Here is a 20,904-nt window from a genome sequence, read left to right on the forward strand (position 1 = left end):
TGAAAATTGGTTTCATTGTTTAAATTTAGTAAGAATTTACTGTATAATATGGAAATGGATAAATTTTGTTTATGTATGTGAAAATTAGAATATATACAGTAAGTCTAAATTCAGACTCAACAGAGCATTTTTGTGACCTCTTTTTTTTCCAGCATTATCCTCCTTTTTAAATAGTTTTGTCCTCTTTTTCATCTACTTGCATTTGGTCACCTTAGGGAAAAGTACAGTTTATTTGATAACATTACACAGTCTGAACTACTGTCAGAAAAGAAATTTAGAGTAACAGGTACTTTCATTTTAAAGATGCCCTTTCACATTAAATAGAAAATTGAGTTGCATTTAAATTTTTCTTGTACTGGTATGCAAATGTTCTCATTTTGTAATTTTCTTCTCCATTTTCAGAGAATGTTTAGTTAAGTTTGGAGACAAACTTGGCACTGAAGTATGGGAGCGTGTCAATGATGTGTTTGATCACTTGCCCTTGGCGGCTGTTGTTGATGGCAAGGTATGTGCATAATACATGTAATAGATAGGTATTGTAGTTATAAAAACATATTGTATATCTACTTTACCTTCACTTCACCAGTTTTAGAAGGCTAAGCCTTAAACAGAGTGGTCCACTAGACCCTTAAAGTTCGTGAAGATATGCAAGCTGCTTCACATTGTTAGCCCTTAAGGTTGATATTGTTCTCCTTACCACCTGCATGTCAGCAATGTAAAAATGAGTCAACCTTACAAAGAAAAAAAGGACTAAACGCAATTGCCACGTCAAGATGGAAAGACTATTCCACAAACAGTTTATTACATGATGTTGTAATACAAGTACTACTTAATACGATCAGTTAGTAGATTGCACAAAGTGATCTGTTTTGGTGGAATCTAAACGAATGCTGTAAAATATGAATTAGGGATATAATATGGTAATTTACTCTCAACTGGTTCATGCAATGGTCTTTTGTTTATTTCTACTGAGTGTACTCAGTTTGGACTTTCTTCTCTCTAGTACCTTTCCCCCTACTCCTCACCCTACAACACCATGCATCTATTATCAGTTTTGCTCCATCTGCTCTATTGTTATAAACAAAAGCTTCAACACCCAGTCTTAAGTTCCATGTATGGCCAAGTGTATGTGTCACTTTTACAGTGTAAAATTCCATGTGCAACTAATTAAGATTGTCCAATTTGTGTGCAGTTTTGTTTTTTGTTTTCATCCTCCAACTGTTATTTGTGCTAAAATCAACAAAAGAGAAGAAGAGTGAATAAGGGAACTACTACTAGAATATGATTCAGACCATGGATATTCTACTGAAGACAGTGATGATGAAGATGAGGAAAAGGTAGGAGTAAGTGATCATAATACAGATACTGAGCAGTAAGAAGATGACGATGAATAGACCATCCCTATACATGATGTAAGCACTCCAATTTTATATTGGGGAAGGATAATGAAACTAAGTGATATTTGTACCGACAAGAAGCGTACTTCAGGTTTTGGGATGTTGGAATTTACTGTTTACTGAGCAAGTGATTGATGAAATCATTCTATGTATGAATATAAAGATTATAGATATTAGGAGCAAGAATAATTGAAAGAGAGGTTTGCCAAAGACATTAACTTCACAGAAATGAAGCATTTTTTGGACTTTTATACATAGGTGTCCTTAAATTGTCTCACCTAAATCTTGAAGATCTGTACCAAACTGACTTCACAGGAGTCAAATACTTCAACACAACAATGTCTCACAGAGGATGAGGTTCCTACTAAGGTATGTTAGATATGACAATATAAACACACTAAAAGATAGCCATCAGTATGATAAATTAGTACCAGTTAGTGAAATGTATGGAGCACACTATTTTATGGATGTAGGGAAACAAGAGAACATCCACCTTGAACACCAGAAATGTGGATTTTGTGTAAAATGACAAGAACAAACTGGACTTTTTAAAAAAACTCGGTAAGTATTAAGAGAAATAAAGGAGAAATTTTCCGTAAAATTTACAAGTTGGAATTCTGTTACAAAACCACTGACTATTGATTCTCGACTCTTGGACTCTAGTTGTCTATAGTTTGTCAATTTGATTTTTACTTTACTATTTTTACTGGTACGGCCACGTCATGAGAAAACAGGATGACTCAGTTGCCAAAACAGCGCTCCACATCAACCCAGAGGGAACAGGACCACGAGGAAGACCGGCAAAGAGATGGACTGACAACATCAGGGCAGACATGCACAGTGTTGGCTTAACACCAGAAGATGTCAACGACAGACAGAAATGGAGGAGATGTAGCAAAGCAGCAGACCCTGCAAGTCGGGATTAATGCTAAGAAAGAGAGAGATTTTTACTGAGCGAGTTGGTCATGAGGTTAGAGTCATGTAGTGTGAGCTTGCTTTTGGGAAATGGTGGGTACGAGTCCCACCATCAGCACCCTTGGAGATGGTTTTCTGTGGTTTCCCATTTTCACATTAGGCAAATACTGGGCCTGTTCTTTAATCAAGGTCATGGCTACTACCTTCCCAGTCCTAGCCCTTTCCCATCCTTGCACTGCCAAAAACCTTTGATGTTTTAGTGCAACGTTAAACCACTAGCAAAAAAGAAACACCGTCTTTCTACAACATAAATAAAAATCATATGATCAATTTTTTAAAATATTGGTTTTATGTCTAACTATTTTAATGGTTTTTGGAGATGCCGAGGTGCTGGAAATTGTTTTGCAGGAATTCTTTCACATGCTTGTAAACCTACTGTCATGAGGCTAAGGTATTTGTACAGCTTCAAATACTACCAGACTGAGCCAGGTTCAAACCTGCCAACTTGAGCTCAGGAGGCCATCGCTCTACCATCTGAGGTACTCAGCCCAGCAAAGAAAATCACATGTAGGTACGAGAATAGAGCAGGCTACAACTCTTCACTAATTACACTCTCATCAAGGATGTTAGCATTATTATGCTTTAACACTCCATTACACGCAGGGCGGGGATTCCCCACTGTTTAAACGTTTTTTTGTGAATTTTGAATTTTATTGAGATGCATGAAGGGTTGTTCTCCAGGACATCACCTGCTCGCATTGTCCGCGTGGAGTGGGGTCATTGTTAGTTACTGCCGAGGCGTGTACACGAGTAGACGTTTGTTATTCTTCTCCCAGACGGTGAGTTCCTGCCTATGCGTGTGACCGTGTGACTATTGTAAGTTATATTCTTGACTTTCATTGGTGTTGCTTTTGTTATACTTTCACCTATCACTCATTGTTCTTTTTATATTCCTTTGTAGGAATGGTACGCTTTACGCATGTGATGAGTTTTGAAACGAAAGATGTAGTAAAATGAACACTGCGGGGAATCTCCACCTATGCATGCTAGGACATATAAAATATCAGGAATATGAGCAAGGGAATATTACTTCCCCTTCTTGTTTATTTTAATTCAGGTCATAACAAAAATGAAATAACTTTAAGTAAACAACAGTACTGTGAGGAAGATTTTTAGGCCTCTCTCCTTCAATAGAACAAAAGAGACACAATTTCTTCACTTAGTTGTGCATGATGACTGAATCCCCGCTACGCATGTAACCACAATACAATTATTACGTGTGTAACAGAGTGTTAAAGTACAAACTCTAACACTGCCATGCTGGAACACACCATACATTCATTCTTCTTCACTTGATTGAAGAAAAACTTACTTTGAAATATAAGTTATGTTTCAGTCAGCATTAATTATTGAAATGAAAATCACAGCCTCTTTCCAGTCATTCGACCGGGTCAGGAATGGAATGAATGAAGCCCCCATCTAGAGGCGAGGATAGGAATTGTGCCAGCTGCCGAAGCCTATCGCACTCCTCTGGGGCAATGATTAATGAATGGCTGATGAAATTAGATGGTACTGGACAGTGTTGCTGGAATGAAAGATGACAGGGAAAACTGGAGTACCCAGAGAAAAACCTGTCCCGCCTCCGCTTTGTCCAGCACAAATCTCACATGGATTGACCGGGATTTGAACCACAGAACCCAGTGGTGAGAGTCCAGTGTCCTGCTGCCTGAGCCACAGGGGCTTTCATTAATTATTCCATGGTAAAAATATAGCCAATTATTCACTTTCAAGTTATAACAAACCGGACACCACGCTTGGAAACCTACAATGGATGAGTCTTGGATTTTCCTCTCACCACAACTGATTATTTTGGCTGTTAACACACCCGTGTTATACTTTATCACTGAAACTGCTTCTAGTGGATCTAAAATGTCATCATGTAGACTAAGTTGCAAAAATCTATTCTACTCCACAGATTTTCTGGCTTTCACTTCTGTAGTCTGTATCTATATTATTTCAATAACTTTCTGGCACCCATTGTGATAAAGTATATAATGTAGTAATAATTGGTTTAATCATGAACCAAGAATCATGAACTTATTTTATTGTTTGAAACTGATCCTACAGTTTTGAATTTTCTCACTATTATATGAAGTGTACACCCATTAAACTCCAGGAAAATGTTGTTCATACAAACTCCAAGGAAATGTTGTTGTTCAACTCCCAGGTTAATGGGATGATTTTTTCTTGGTTTGACGTCTGTTGCTTGGTCCCGCGCACCATGCACTCCCATTCCTAATGGTATTCATCCACTGTCACTTTGTTCAGTTTAGTCTGGTTTTAGTAATGTTATCATCTGATTTATTATAACTAAATTACTTCTCTTTCATTCAAGCTGCATGTGCCATACTTCTGCACCAGGCAATATCGTATTTCAAAGTTATTTGTTTGTTTTAATCTTGTCAATCTTATGTTAATTTTAAGGACACTTCCTCTAAAGCATTACTTTGTCAATTTTATATATTTTTCATCTAAACAGTGTTATGTGGCTGAAGATGTTGATAATATACGAAACATGTACCACTTTTGACCATTAAAAATTGCCTTAAGCAATCATTGTATCGACTAGGTGGAAAATAAATAAATACTTAATTGTGAATCTATTGAAGTGCGATACGGACCATGAAGCTGATTTTATGTAATTTCAAAGTGACAGCGAGTGAAGTAATTACAAGTCGTAAGAGGTTTCAAGGCGTTGAAAGAATTGTAGGAATCCTCACCAGAATGATGTCAACATGCATATCAGTCGAAAGTTAGTGATTTATACTATCGACCTACATAAGTAAATGTCATATAATGATGCATACATCCACTAGATTTCTGTAGAAATGCTTCCAAGAGGAAAGAGGTCAGATTATTTCAAACTCTTTTTCAAACTCTTTAGAAAGAAAAAAAAACACTGATTAGGACCATTTCGTACGCACAAGGAAGGCATAAATCATCACCTTCAAAGATATAACATTTACATCTCAACAACTTCAAAACTTTACAAGCTAGAACAATATGAAGTTAGGCCTATAGGGGTCTATTCCATGCATGGAGGTCGGTGGCATGTGAAGAAAAGGTCTAAATGACATATGGAGGTCGGTGTCAAGGGGTAAAATGATTCCAATCCCATTTTCTTTACAGAAAATGCCCATGGCAGAGTTGGGAATCGAACCTGGGACCTCTGGTGTGGCAGCCAGCAATATTAGCTACTGCTCCACTGTACCAGGAAGGCATAGGCCCTGGCACATATGTGTTGCAAGATCTTTATTCCTGAGAAAATGGCTAAGTTACGATGTACGACCAGCTGTTCGAGAGAATGTTCTCATCTATACTGCACTGCTTGAGGAAGACAGCATGAGTCGGGCAAGGTCGAGTGACATCAGCACCGTATGCATCTCACCTCCCCGCAGAAACGTCTCCAAACAATTTTTAAACTTCTCAACGACTTGACCAATAAATATGAGACTAACACCAAATTGTAGCTTACACTTTAAAAGTACAACGTTGCAAATTTGAGAATAATCCGCCCAGTGGTTTCAAAGATATAATGAGTTGAAGTTTGGGAAGTATTATCACCCCTCTATCGCCCGGCTCAGAGAGCTGCTGCGAGGTCGTCACAAGTGAAGTTCCAACCGTGTTGTGACGTGTGAAATATTGTAAAATTTTCTCAGATTGAATTTTCATTGCATAAGATTTACAAGTGTCTTAACCAAGTGAATTTACAATAGAGACTGCATTGAGATATAATTGAGAATTCAAGTGTTTAATTTACCAGTTGATGGTATTGTGGACTTTGTCAGTCTCTCATAATTTTGAACTTTGTCATTGACAGTGACTGCATACTAGGACTTTGTATGTGCTAAACTGAACTTTCAATTTATGACAACTTAATTAATTCTGAGATGCATTTCTCGTATACTATTACGATTGTGAACTGCTTGAAATACCATTCCACTAGAATATTCAATAATTGACAGGCCTAAATGTGACTATTTTTCACGTATTTTCTCAAACTTTCAATTATTACTACGAGAAACTAAATAAATATTAAGGACATTTTATGGCAATATTAGGTCATACGAATTCATGTGATGAAAATTCAGTCATAAAATCCTCTTAATCTATGAACATTAATATTCAAGAGACAGTTCTAGGAGCGATAGTAGTTGCATTATCTCGAGTGTTTCATGGACTGTGATGGTTACTCTACGAGTGAATTTAAGACTTAATTAGTGACTGTTATGAACTATGACAGTGTTCAATTCATGTTTTATAAACTATGAGTGAAAGACTGTGCTTTCCATTTTGAATACGACTGTAGGTCATTACTGCATTACCTGACTTATGGATCACACTGTAGCATAGACTGTGATATTCTGAGTCACGCATTTAACATCGTAAAACGAAAGTGAGAATACGAACTGTGCATTAAGACTTATGTCAGTGTATAATACAATTCTTTAATGATAATTGAGAGTTCTACAGCCCATTATATTGTGCCAATTTTACTTTCTGAGTTTCAACATTTCTCTTTAAAAGGACATCGGAAATCTTGGCGAAGTGTTGTGATATTACACTGCGTAGAAAGTCATCTCCAGCGTGGGATTAATCGTGGTTTCTTCGAGCGTGTTTTCAACGGGGGATTGATCGTGATTTCGACGAGGGATAACAACGTGGTGTCTTCATTGGATGAAACTTGTCACGCTGCTGGTGTCGAGTTCGAGTCTGCATGCTGCAGAAAGTTCCAGTCACCAAGCCGCAGGACAGTACTTTATCAATCCTTATAAGCAGATTGCAGGTGATATAAGTGTTTTTTATATATTTTTGAGTGAGTAATTCCACTTAGACACTAACTGACTTTTAATAAAGCACTCAATCATTCATAGTGCTTCATTCGTCAAAAGAAAAGTGCTTCAAGTGGATTCTAATCCTACTATTCCTAATAATTGTAGGAGGTTATTCTTTTTTTTTTTTTTTTGCTAGTTGCTTTACGTCGCACCGACACAGATAGGTCTTATGGCGACGATGGGATGGGAAAGGCCTAGGAGTTGGAAGGAAGTGGCCGTGCCGTTAATTAAGGTACAGCCCCAGCATTTGCCTGGTGTGAAAATGGGAAACCACGGAAAACCATCTTCAGGGCTGCCGACAGTGGGGCTCGAACCCACGATCTCCCGGATGCGAGCTCACAGCCGCGCGCCTCTACGCGCACGGCCAACTCGCCCGGTAGGAGGTTATTCAAGAAAACTTCAAATCTTATTTTGAACTATAGATTTTTCTTTAAAATTTGTGCAAGTTAAAGTCATTTCACTTAGATGAACTATAGGGCTCACCATAAAACAAGTGCACTATTTTCATTTCTTATAAAATTGGTTTAGATGAACTGTAGGAGTTTACACAGCAAGTGATTGAAAACATTTATTTGAACTATCAAATTATTAATGGAAGTGTGTGTTAATATTACGTTTAAAAATCTTAGAAAAACTGTAGGCTTGCATCACAAGTGATGGACTTAATTTCTACGCAATCAAGAAATTTTGGTTAACTGAAATTCTATGTATGAAGTGTTATTTTGGATTTTAAATCTATATAAGATATCCTAGATGAATGTAGGGTGTTTAAGATCTCAGAAAATTAGTATTCATTCTGGTATACATTTTTAACATCAAGTGGATGTCTCAGAATATAACAGTGCCTATATTTCATTTTTGCATTCTGGAGAGACTGATTGAAAATGTAATCTTGATTAATCAACCGCAGGGTGATTTAAGTGAAAATATCAATAAATATTGTCAACAACTTAGTTACCATCTATTATTCATCCTGTGAAAATATCCTTCTCTGTACCTGCTCCAATAAGTAGCTGCACACTACCTGAGATCCTTCCCATGCTCTGGCCCCATAATCGTTTCCTGGTACACCACTGAATCGGACAAAATAATAATAAAACATAATTTTTTAATTGACCACATTGCTTTTCTCCTTCTCTTCTTTTATATTCATTTAGCATTATTATAGTTATAACTGAAAAGTAAAGGAAAAACTATTTTGTACGCAGTAAAACTCAATAAACGGTGCTGCGTGTCACCCTGGAGAGCAATGCGTCATGTGTCCCAAACCTACGGGACAGATGCCGCACCCTGCTTTCATGGCTGTATTGATGTAATGGCGAACTCCTCATGCAGAACCTTCACAACATCCAGTACTGTCTATTAAAACTACTAGATGCAAAAGAATTGAGAAAAATACAGATAACAAAACAATAAATTAAGGAGAACCTAAAACTTTTGCAAGGAAAATATTGTACTTACATGTTTAAAACCAGCAACCCATTGAAAATATACAAGAAATCGTGCACACAAGTGATAGCAGCCTTTGCTACTGAATGAACTCAGCTACTCTCAGCACATATAGTGATATCCAGCACCAAACTTTCAAATTGAAGAGGGTGCGGCAAGTCTACCAGTGCGGTGCATCACTTGGTTTTGACTTATTTGTTTTTAATAAAGTTACAGTAAAGGAAATATACAAGTAGAAAATTACCAATGCTCACCCAGATCCAGATGTAGAAATCAAAATGAGAATCAGCAATGTAAGAAGTGTGTTTCTGAAATTAAACATCTTGTATGCAACTGTGACTTCTGGTTTGAAACTAGTTGGCATGTCGTGGAATGTTACATGTTACTAGTGCTATTTTATGGTCTTAAGGGATGGATATTAATTGCTTCATCAATGAACCAATTGTAGGTCTTTGAAATGTGAAAGTGCTGCAGAATGTTTAAGATCCCACGGGCAGACCAATTCACCAATGACGAGATACTCTATCATACCAGGAAATCACGTGAAGTCTTAATCTTGCAAAATGTAGGAAAGCAGCCTATTTTGGTCACTTCTGCAGAAATGACAAATACAGCCTAATACAGTTGGTCAGAAAAGGGAAGATAAAGGAAAAAATGAACATGGACGGTGAAGATTATCCTGGGCTCAAAATCTCTGACAGTAGTTAAACATCCACGATACGGCAACTTTGATATGGGACACGCAAAATAGGAAAAATTACTCCATGTTGGTTGCCAACCTTCTATGAAGAGATGGTACTGGGAGAAGAAGAGGACATTAGAAATAATTTTAAAAATAAATTTCTAAACTATACAGTATATCAGCAGTACATACTTACCGAAAAGTTTAGCAACACACAATCCATTAGCACAGTGGTTACCAATTACCTAAGAATTAGCCTGCCTGGTGGCCATTACCATTAAGCAATCAAGTCTGTAGGGTCTGACATCATGGTTAGCCAGCTCGAGTCCCATTGGTGGAAAAAACTTTCACCATCAGATTCTTAGTCGCCAGAGTGGGAAAGGTGGTAGTACACAATTTCTGATCACTAGATTGTGTACCAAAAGCCTGGATTCAATTCCAAACCACTCTGCAGTGTTCATATGGAGTGAGGTCTTATGATGCTGTTGATGATGAATCATCTATTAGCTGGAGATGAGCTTTGGTGTTATTAGACATGAGTAGGCACCAGGTTTCACCCTCTCCTTACCTCATCATCATCATCATCAACCCATATCTAGATATGCAGATTGCCCATAGGCATAAAATTCTTAGACAATCCCAGAACTAAAAAATGTTACACGATAAATAAATTAATAGTCCTATTAAGAAGAGAAAAAGTAAATTTACACAGACCATTATTTATAACAAATTAGAGTTCCAAAATACTGGTTTGTAACTTCTTAATTATAATGGGGGCAAGATCGTGCCCCCCTTCTTTTTTTTTTCTTTTTTTAAACATGTACAGTACATCAACATCTGGGTCTGTATTTCCTACATTTAATCTTAAATCATGATCAAAATGGAGGAGATTTATATGTTTGTTCCTCAAGCAACAAAATGTTTGCTCACAGATACATTGCAAACAAAATGGAACTAGACATTTCAAAGCCTTTTCATCTACTTCATCATAATCATCAAACACCAGTACCTTTACCCAGAACTGATCAAGTGTACACATTTTGAAAAATGCCTTTGATGAACAAATCACTTCATCTTGCTCTTTCTCAGATGGGATACCATACTGCAAAAAGGAATGCATTCTAAAGTTCAAGGTTTTAGTGTAACTGGACCCCTGGACCCCTGGACCCCTTTAATTGGTTCTGCAGATCTCGGGGTCCACAAATCACTTAGTGAGAAGACTGCATTAGTACAACACAGTCAGTGGCGGTGATTGGGGATTAGAAGTGGGGGGGGGGGGGGAATATACAGACAACAGAAAGTAGCCAGGTTGAGGGATACAGCGGGCAGGGGGGTTATACACATCAAAACTGAACAAGAAAAAGCTACAAAATGGTAAGTTTTTGATGCTCTTTGAGCGAATTTTGACAGAAAGGTAAAGATTGACAGTTTACTAACTTAAGTGCGGCAATAATAGTTTTTTGAGATTTTGATTCAATACTGTACTTTCACCAAAGAAACAATATTACACACATATTACAATTAAATAGAAGTATGGTGTGATTATAAAATTAAAAAATCATTTAGTATTTGACTACACTCTAAGAAACTAACAGACAATATTAAAGAGACTGACGAATGCACGTGGCAAGCAGGTGAATCATACCTCAGTGTCCACGACCTAATATACCCCTGTTACCCTTACTCATAGCATTTGCAAAGTCTCCACTACTTGCTGCGGTGCTATACAAATCAGTTAGCCACGACAAACGACATTTTGTGGGTATTTTTGATAATAATTTTGTTAATAATTAAAAATTTGCACAAATTGTCTTTTTTAATAATTTCTATAATTCCTAGTTTTACCTGGCTAAAATGGAATAAAAATGTAATGTTTTCTCTACAAAGTGGGGGGCAACTGCACCCCCTCGCCCCCCCCCTTAGTCGCTGCTACTGAACACAGTGGTGACTGACTAAATCAGCTCAAGGGCTGAATTACTGTGAAACTTGAGCATGCTACTTGTGAGCTGCTGGAGCACCTTTGAACTGTCAGGAACCTGTAGAATCAAACAAAAGAAAGCTCTGTATTCCTCTCATTTCACAATCGGTCAGATGAACAAGAACTTTATCATTTGAAATATGTAGAGAGGAGGGTGAGATAATCATGGTGGCATCATCACTGGCTTCCACTAAGGCAGTTCATTTAAATTCGAGCCGATACTTGCACTGTTTTTCATAAAATTATTTTTCCTTGAAGTCTGTTGGAACTGGAGAGTCACAAAGTGGAAGCATTAAAAACAGCATCCTCTGTTATTATTCTCAAACAACGTGTTATTTTATCTCCGAAAAGTCATCAAAAGTAGTTAGTGGGACGTAAAAGAAGAATAATAATAATGTAGTTTCCTCTTTTCATACCATAAAAAGTTATCTCTGAATCTTTCTATTATTGGTGCAGAAACTAATACTTAAAGGATAACACCATTTGATATGATTATTCTATTCTATACTATTCTATTATTAACTTCTGCATTCCATATTTCAATTCATATTGCAGATTTTTGAGGTATTGACCATATCACACTTGTGGTGTACATTTGACCTAATTTTGTGATTGGTAAGAACAGAAAACTAAATTAAACAGTAAAAATTTCTATAAATAAAAAGATTTGGTTGTCCTCTAGCATCCCAATACATCACACACAATGTATTAAATGTTTATTTCATTGTTATATGTTCATGCTATAAACTTTGAATGCCAGACATCTTATACTACTTATTTGCTACTTGTCTGTTATTACTTCATACCTAGTTGTGCCATAAATTCTGTTCCCAGTTTACAGAGGTAGCTTTAATATATTAGGCTGGCACCCCTGCAGAGGTATTTACTACAAAGAAACCTTAGCATCCAATTTCTGGAATGGAAAGAGTTAAAGATTAGTTGTCAAGCAATAAACATGGGATGAGGTGTAAAGAGAATTGTATTGCTGTGATCACATGATACAAGTATAATAAGACTCCAGAGGAGATATTTGACTTGTTACAACAGCTGTAAATAACAAGCAAATTTGTGTATTGAACCTTTAAATAATAACACAAGATTTTCTCTGTTGCCGGAAGTGGTTTGTCATATGCAAAGCAAAGAAACTAGCAACCATGAAAGTTGTCACCATGATAACTTGAAGAAATCTGCTCTGCAAGCAAAGAATCATTACACGGGAAATGGAAATTGTCCCTCATATTATGTTATGAATCATTAAAGGAGCCCTTAAGCTATGTGTGTGACGAAGAAACACAGGATAGTTACTGACCAGAGCTTTCAGTCGGGTAAGGGCTAAGAATCAAGAGAACATACAATTGCCAGTCATTACCAAATTCTTTTCATAGATGAGAAAATTTTCACCGTGAAAGAAAAACTGAACAACCAGAATGATTAAATGTATGCTTGCAGCCCTTGGGTAGCTGCTGTCTACTTTCTGAAATATGGAATACAGTATATTCCTTTTCATATTCCAATCTTTCTATATATATGACTTCACTTGTTCATTCCTTATTATCACCTAAACTTTGCATTTGTACTCAACATGATTTCTGCAGTTCTTTAGTACTGCATCTTCTTCATTGATAAAGACAGTATATATATTGGTATTTCTTTTTCCTAAAAAAATATGACATTTGTACTTTAACATAACATTATTCTTTTAATGCTGTCTGTATCTTTCAACAGATTTTCTGCTGTCATGGTGGTATTCCAGCACCATGGGCCTGTCCTGGAATAAATGCAATCAATGCTATCCCAAGTCCTCTTACTAACCCTAATGAGAGTGAATTAGCATGGCAGTTGATGTGGAATGATCCAATCAGGCAAGCGCAGTACATGCTATTTACCAACTAGTTTCTATAATACTATATATTTCTACAGCTATAGTTCAGAGAATATTTTAAATTTCGATTAGTGATTTTTTTGTGTGTGTTAGTGATGGTGGACCTACAGCATCCAGGTCTATAGCTAAATGGTTAGAACGCTGTTACTTACTAGGTATTTTTCCTTCAATCACTCCCAGTATTTATGTCTGAGTCTATAACCCATAAGTTGTCTCTTCCTGATTTGGCCTAGCAGCAGTCTCTTTTCTTGCACACTGGTGCTGGTCTTCTTCTCTAGCCAGCTAAATCTCTGCATTCTAAACACTTTTTGACACAACCACAAAAGTTATTCTATTATAATTATTTCCACTAAGAAATATTTATTCATGAAAAATACTTAGAAAGAATAAAATGGCAAATTCCAGGAAACTTAACAAACTTACTGCTTCATTTTTTGTCATCTTAATCCCTAAACCTACTTTGAGGGTCACGTCCAAGGCTAGCCAAGTTCTCCAACACAGGATAGAAATGGAAGGCATTGTCATAATGTGAATTTGGGCAGAACGTTACATTAAAATAGTGACCAGGGCCATATTTAGACAAGGACTAAAAGGGGCCCAGGACCAGGGCAAATTTTTTACTCAAACTTTTAAAACAAGTTTTGAATTAATTCAGAAAGGGATCTTTTACAACGCACATTCTCAATTCTCTGCATGAGAAGCACTCGAAGCAGCAGCAAATGGATTTTCAGTCTTAAGTAAGATGTTGCAGGCATTAATGCATGTAGGTAGACTTCCCACAAGGTTTTAAAAAGAGCGAGTCCTTTGAATTTCTATTCAGTGTACAGCATGCAACATGCCATCGGAAGTATCCATCGGCAACTGCAATATCTCTTTTGTTGAACTTTTAATAATTTGATTGCTATTGGATAAAAACTCTGTGCGATTTTCTTGAAACTGTATATCAGGAAAAGATATATTAGGGTGGAATCTAATAATAATAATAATAATAATAATAATAATAATAATAATAATAAACCAACAGAGCATAGACAAGAATGCATCGTGTATGTGGTTACAAAGTGGGCGCTTATTTGGGGAGACAGAGGGATTTGCAGTTGCTATACAAGACCAAGTAATAGCTACAAACAATTACAAAAAGTACATCATCAAAGACACCAGCATACTCTCCGACAAATGCAGACGACGCTCCGTTCATCTCGAGACCATCGACCATATCACTGCGGGCTGCCCAGTACTTGCCCCCGTAGAATACACGAGACGACACAATCTTGTCTTGGGAATCATACACCAGGCACTTGCTCAGGAAAACCAATTAATTCAGGAGCATATCCCTTATTACAAGTACCATCCAACACCATTCCTGGAGAACGAGTTGATTAAGCTTTATTGGGACACTGCTGTAGTGACAGACAAAACAGTCAACCATAACAGGCCAGACATCATACTGGTAAACAAGAAAACTGGGACGACTTTCATTATTGACATCGCTATCCCCAATGACACCAACATTGACAGGAAGTACAGTGAAAAAATCTCCAAGTACAAAGAACTTGCAGAAGAGAATAAAGAGGATCTGGAAGATGAAACGGGTACGAATAGTTCCTGTGATTCTGTCAGTCAACGGCCTCATTCCACATAAACTTCACAAGAGTCTGAGAGAACTGGGTCTTCCACTGAACATCTACAAAATTATGCAACATTCTGTCCTCCTGTCAACATGCAACATTGTGCGATCGTTCCTCTCGCAAGAATGAAGATCCCATGATCTACAGTTTTGTATATAACTGTACATCAACGTTTGTATTATAATGTGTAAATACTTTAATTATGTAAGGCATTTGGTGCATCCCATGCCCCATTACTACCCATATTTCCTGTGGAGAAGTGTATGAATAATAATAATAATAATAATAATAATAATAATAATAATGATGTATGGCCTCCAAAGAGACCTGCTGCGGGTTCTTTTTCCCGTAGACGGCCTATTAGGCGACCTGCATGTCTGTGAAGATGAGGGCCCTACCTAGAATGATTTCTAATGCTGAATACGCCACACACACCCAGCCCCCGAGCCATTGGAATTAACCAATTAAGGTTAAAATCCCTGACCCGGACAGGAATCAAACCCGGGACCCTCTGGATCAAAGGCGAGCACGCTAACCATTTAGCCACAGAGCCGGACAATAGATGACTGGTGATAATGGGTATAGGTTTTGTTCTACCCTTCTGCGTTTTGATTTGAGTGACGTTCCCAATCTGAAGGTGGGAAATTATGTCCCTGAGTTTTAATAATAATGTTATTGGCTTAATGTCCTACTAACTGCTTTCACAGTTTTCGGAGATATCAAGGTGCCGGAATTTAGTCTTGCAGGAGTTCTTTTACGTGCCAGTAAATCTACTGACACAAGGCTGACATATTTTAGCACCTTCAAATACCACCGGACTGAGCCAGGATCAAAACTGCCAAGTTGGGGTCAGAAGACCAGTGCCTCAACTGTCTGAGCCACTCAGCCTGGCCCCTGAGTTTTGAAAGTATTCCTTTGGACTGTAGGTTTTTAGAAGATGGCTGTGACCAATATTGTCAAATGCCTTTTGAACGTCCCCAAAAAATTACCATGACACATCTTTCCTCTGTTTAACAGATTTTAACAATACACGGAGGATGGAAGTATTTATAACAGTGCCTGGAGTTGAACAGAATCCTTGCTGGTGTTCATTATAGTGAATGTACTTACACAGGCTACTGTTAAATACTCTATTACCCTCCTAATGACTGAACAGATAGTGATGGGTCATTAGTTCAACACAACCTTCAGGTTACCTTTCTTATATAACAAAATTGTATGTACATCCATTGACATTCGGGAATTTTGCCAGTTCATAGCATTTTGGTTGCTAGTTTTGCAATAATAGCCTGTATTTCATCAACTTTAAGGGCTCTCATTAAAACACAATCTGGGCCTGGTGTGGGATCTACTGTGATATAATAATTTTTTATAAAACTTGCTGTGTAAGATGAATATCATTTAAGAAAAGGCTAGGAAAACAACAGATAGGGAATCTGCCACCTGGGCGACTGCCCTAAATGCAGATCAGTAATGATTGATTGATATTTTGTCTTATTCCTATCCAGAAAAAGAAATGTTTTAAACATTGTAATAATACTGGGTTATTTTGTATGTGTTAAAATGAATCAGTCACAATCAGAGCTTCTCACGCACTGTTGTTTAAAAGCTTGAATTTGAATATGACTTCATTTCTCGTTATATAATTACTGCTTATACTCTAAAAATTAAAAATATTGTACTCTGAGTCCGGCTCCATGGCTAAATGGTTAATGTGCTGGCCTTTGGTCACAGGGGTCCCGGGTTTGATTCCCGGTAGGGTCGGGAATTTTAACCAACATTGGTTAATTTCACTGGCACGAAAGCTGGGTGTACAAGGTGGCACACGAAATGTCATACACTGGAAATTGTTTATAGAAAATGTAATATACAACATATTGAATACAAAATGGCGTTACAACATTCACTGACACGTGCATGGTTAGTCTGTGTGCAGGACATGTTCAATATTATGTCCACCTTCTCGGTGTACAACAGCTTCGAGACGAACCTACATGTTCGTGATCACTCTACGACACAAGTCGTCACTCAACCCTCGGAAGAAAGTCACAATGGCCGCTTGCAATTGCTGTACATTTTCTGGTTTATGGCGGCAAATTGTCTCCTTCAAATATTCCTACAGGAAGACGTCACAGGGATTGAGATCGGGGCTATGCGGTGGTCAGATTGAGCAGCTCTGAAAACGCTTGGGATATCGATGGGACATCACACGGGGCCCCAAATGTTCATTCAGGAAGTCCAGAACAACATTTGCTGTATGCGGACGAGCTCCATCTTGCATGAACAATTGTGTCTCTATTGTTAATCGTGATGCAAAGAGTTCTGGAAGGAAACTGTTCGTCAACATGTCCAAGTAACGCGCACTATTGACTGTGTCATTGAAAAAGATTGGCCCAATAATTCCATGACTGGAAATTGCAGCCCACACACACACTTTCACACCATGACTTTCAACCTCGTGCACAATAGCAGGCCGTTCTTTCGCCCAATACCGGACATTCTGTTCGTTCACTGCACCATTGAGATAGACGCGTGCCACATCACTGAACCATGTGTTGTGCAATACGGGATTACCTTCTGCAATAGCCCACGCAGCAAACTGTACTCGCCGTTGCTTGTCAAGCGCCGTTAGTTTATGACCTGTTGTCATTTTGTATGGAAACACGTCAAAGTTAGACTGCAGTATTCTCTGAATTGACCAACGAGAGATGTCCAGCTGAACACATGCGGTTCTGGTGGATTTGGAGGGGCTCCGAGCCACAGCCACTCTCACAGCAGCAACATTCTCCGGTGAGTGGACCGGCTTGAGGCGGGGCCATTTTCTCTCCAGTATGTTGCCTTCTGTTTCAAATTGCCTGGTCAGTCTGTAAACCGTATTCCGGCAAGGAGCTCGCCGAGTACGGAAATGAACACGAAACATTTCCTGGGTCCCGGCTACGCTCTTTGTTTCCGCATAAAGCAACACCACCTTCACCTTCTGTTCACACGTCCATCTCCCTTTGCTCACCATGCTGTATAACTGGCAGCCGGTACGTATGCGCGACATGTGGTGCTGCCTGTCGGATCGCGCATGAAATAAGGTTTCCGTTCACGAAAAGACACGGTTGTGAGCCCAGGTTTACACATTTTATAAAACATTTCCGATGTATGACATTTCGTGCACCACCCTATTTGTGTCATCTTCATCATCATTTCATCCTCATCACAATGCGCACGTTGCCTACGGAGTCAAATCAAAAGACCTGCACCTGGCAAGCCTAACATGTCTGCGGTCACTCCCGGCACTAAATGCCATACGCCATTTCATTGCACTCTGTCATCTCCCTCACACATATGGTAGGGAAACAATTGCTATGTTTCACAGCAAGTGTATGATAATGTGTGTTCAGCCGTTGATCTCCATTTACTAGTTTTATTGCTTATAACAAACTAAACTATCCAATTTTAAGATTTTAAATATTACCTACTAACAAGGGGAGGCTATGGCGCATGGGTGACTGTTTTGATCCACCTTCGGTACCCATGTAGGGCATGACCAACAGTATAACAGCGGCAAGTAGTAAAGTGCAATTCTCAGCCATTTCCAAGAAATTAATTAATGAAAAATTTCAGTACACCTATGTGCAAGCTCTGTTTGTGCAAAAGACAATGAGTTTGTGGTGCAGCGGCAAAAGCTCCACTTCATAAGCGCGGGATCGCTGCACTGAATCCTGCTGATGGACGATTTTTTCAAATATTTCACTTCTCTCACAAATTAAGGTGTCTTCAATAATGTTCACTTTCAAATCAGTTCCAATAAATTATTTTGTTTAGCGGGATAAAGGTTCTGAAAAAATCGTACTCCCTGTTTGATAAATTAATACTTTCACTTATTCCCAGCATTTTGTACAACTTAGTCTACCCCAGTTTTTATTCACTATTGATGCCTTTGCTGGCAGGACCTAGTGTTTACAGTGCACTATGTCTTCTGGTATAGGCTAGAGCAAGGCCCCTCTTCAAGCCTCACACATCACTGAGAATTAGCCTTCTGAAATTTCCTTGAAAACCCTACTAAATCAACGATGGGGCTACAATGTCCACAGCTGAAAATCTCATGCATTACTCTAACCTAACATGCCATTCCTAGTCTTAGATTACTTAACACTCACAATGGTACTCTCCTAGTTCGATTATAAGGCATTTCATCCTTAGCTTCTGGATGATCTTAACGTTTCAAATTATTGTAAATCCTGACAATACAAGAATAACCTTATAATACATGGAAGTCGATCAGACCTAACTAACACATTATGCTTGTAACCAAGATAACCCCTACAAATCTAGAAACACTGAGATAGCACATGCAATGGTCCCAAACCTATTTACAATTACCAAACATTGAAAACTGCTATAAGGAGAAATTATAATTAATATTTACAAAAGTGTGAATCCTAACTCTTCCTAACCCATGCTAGAATTGGTGTTCAGAATTTATCTGACATGATGAAACCTTCACTCATCCTTCCAGGCCACCTGGCATGCTTAACAGCCCATTGCCACACTGGCAACGTCCATCATCACAGGTCCTCAGGTCGACTCTCGGCAGGGGTCCATGGTTGTTGCTTGCTTCTCATTGGATTCATTCTGTTGGAAGATCATTTATTGTGGGAAAATCAACTTGAATATCATGATCTATTCATCACGAAGTCAGATTACCGATTACTGAAATTGGTGCAGGTTGATAATTCATTGAATAACTTCCAATACTGAAATCTATATATATAAAATAACTTGTCCTGACTGACTGACTGACTGACTGACTGATTCATCATCGCCGAGCCAAAACTACTGGACATAAAGGAATGAAATTTTGTGGATATATTCATATTAAGATGTAGGTGCTCGCTAAGAGAGGATTTTTGGATATTCTGTCGTTAAGGGGGTGAAAAGGGGGGTGAAATTTTAAAATGAGTGTACCTATATCTCAAAACTTTAAAAGTGTACAGATGTAAAAATTGGCATTTAGAATCTTCTTTAAAAATAAGGAAATACGTATTTTTTTGTTTTCAGAAAATCCCAACAGGAGGGGTGAAAAAGGGTGAAAATGGGGAAAAATGGGTTGAATGCCTTTAATCAGGATACCGGTACTTGTATCTCAGAAACTGAAGATATTACAGACCTGAAAATTGGTATATTTGATCTCTTTAAAAAATAAAGAAACACGCATATTTTTGTTTTTGGAAAATCCAATTAATCGGAGGGTGAAAAGGGGGTGAATTTTTAAAATGAGTGAATCTATATCTCCAAACTTTTAATGTGTGCAGATGTAAAAATTGATATTTAGAATCTTCATTAAAAATAAAGAAATACGTATTTTTTTGTTTTCGGAAAATCGCAATAGGGGGAGTGAAAAGGGGTGAAAAAGGGGTTGAATGCCTTTCATGCGTCTACTTATATTTCAGAACCTGAAGATATTACAGACCTGAAAATTGCTGTTTGGGATCTCCTTTAAAAATAAAGAAACGCGTTTTTTTTGTTTTTGGAAAATCCCATTAATGGGGAGTGAAAAGGGGTGATTTTTAAAAATGAGTTTATCTATATCTCAAAACTTTTAAAGTTTATAGATGTGAAAATTGGTATTTAGAATCTCCTTTAAAAATAAAGGAACACATATTATTTTGTTTTCGGAAAATCCCAAGAGGAAGGGTGTAAAAGGGTGAATAATGGGTTGAATGCCTTTAATGAGGCTACTTATATTTCAGAACCTGAAGATATTACAGACCTGAAAATTGGTATTTGGGAGCTACTTTAAAAGTAAAGAAACACGTATTTTTTCGTTTTTGGAAAATCCAAATATTGGGGGGTGAAAAAGGGGGTGAAATTTTTAAAATGAGTGTGTCTACATCTTAAAACTTTAAAATTTACAGATGTAAAAATTGGTAGTTAGAATCTCCTCTAAAAATAAAGGAACACGTATTTAATGTTTCCTGTAAATCCCAATAGGAGGGGTAAATGGTGAAAATGGGTTGAATGCCTTTAATGAGGATACATATATCTCAGAAACGAAAGATATTACAGAACTGAAAATTTGTATATGGA

General features: G+C 37.7%; 1 protein-coding gene across 1 annotated transcript in view; it reads left to right on the top strand.

The window, feature by feature from the left end:
- Positions 1–20,904, top strand: part of LOC136879295 (uncharacterized) — a 192,953-nt gene that overhangs the window by 155,738 nt on the left and 16,311 nt on the right. The window contains exons 11-12 of the mRNA XM_068229050.1: positions 403–505; positions 13,042–13,178. Of these exons, the coding sequence (XP_068085151.1) occupies positions 403–505; positions 13,042–13,178 (240 nt within the window). The remainder of the gene's footprint in view (positions 1–402; positions 506–13,041; positions 13,179–20,904) is intronic.

The sequence above is a fragment of the Anabrus simplex genome, chromosome 8, assembly GCF_040414725.1.
Source record: "Anabrus simplex isolate iqAnaSimp1 chromosome 8, ASM4041472v1, whole genome shotgun sequence".
Lineage (NCBI taxonomy): Eukaryota > Metazoa > Arthropoda > Insecta > Orthoptera > Tettigoniidae > Anabrus > Anabrus simplex.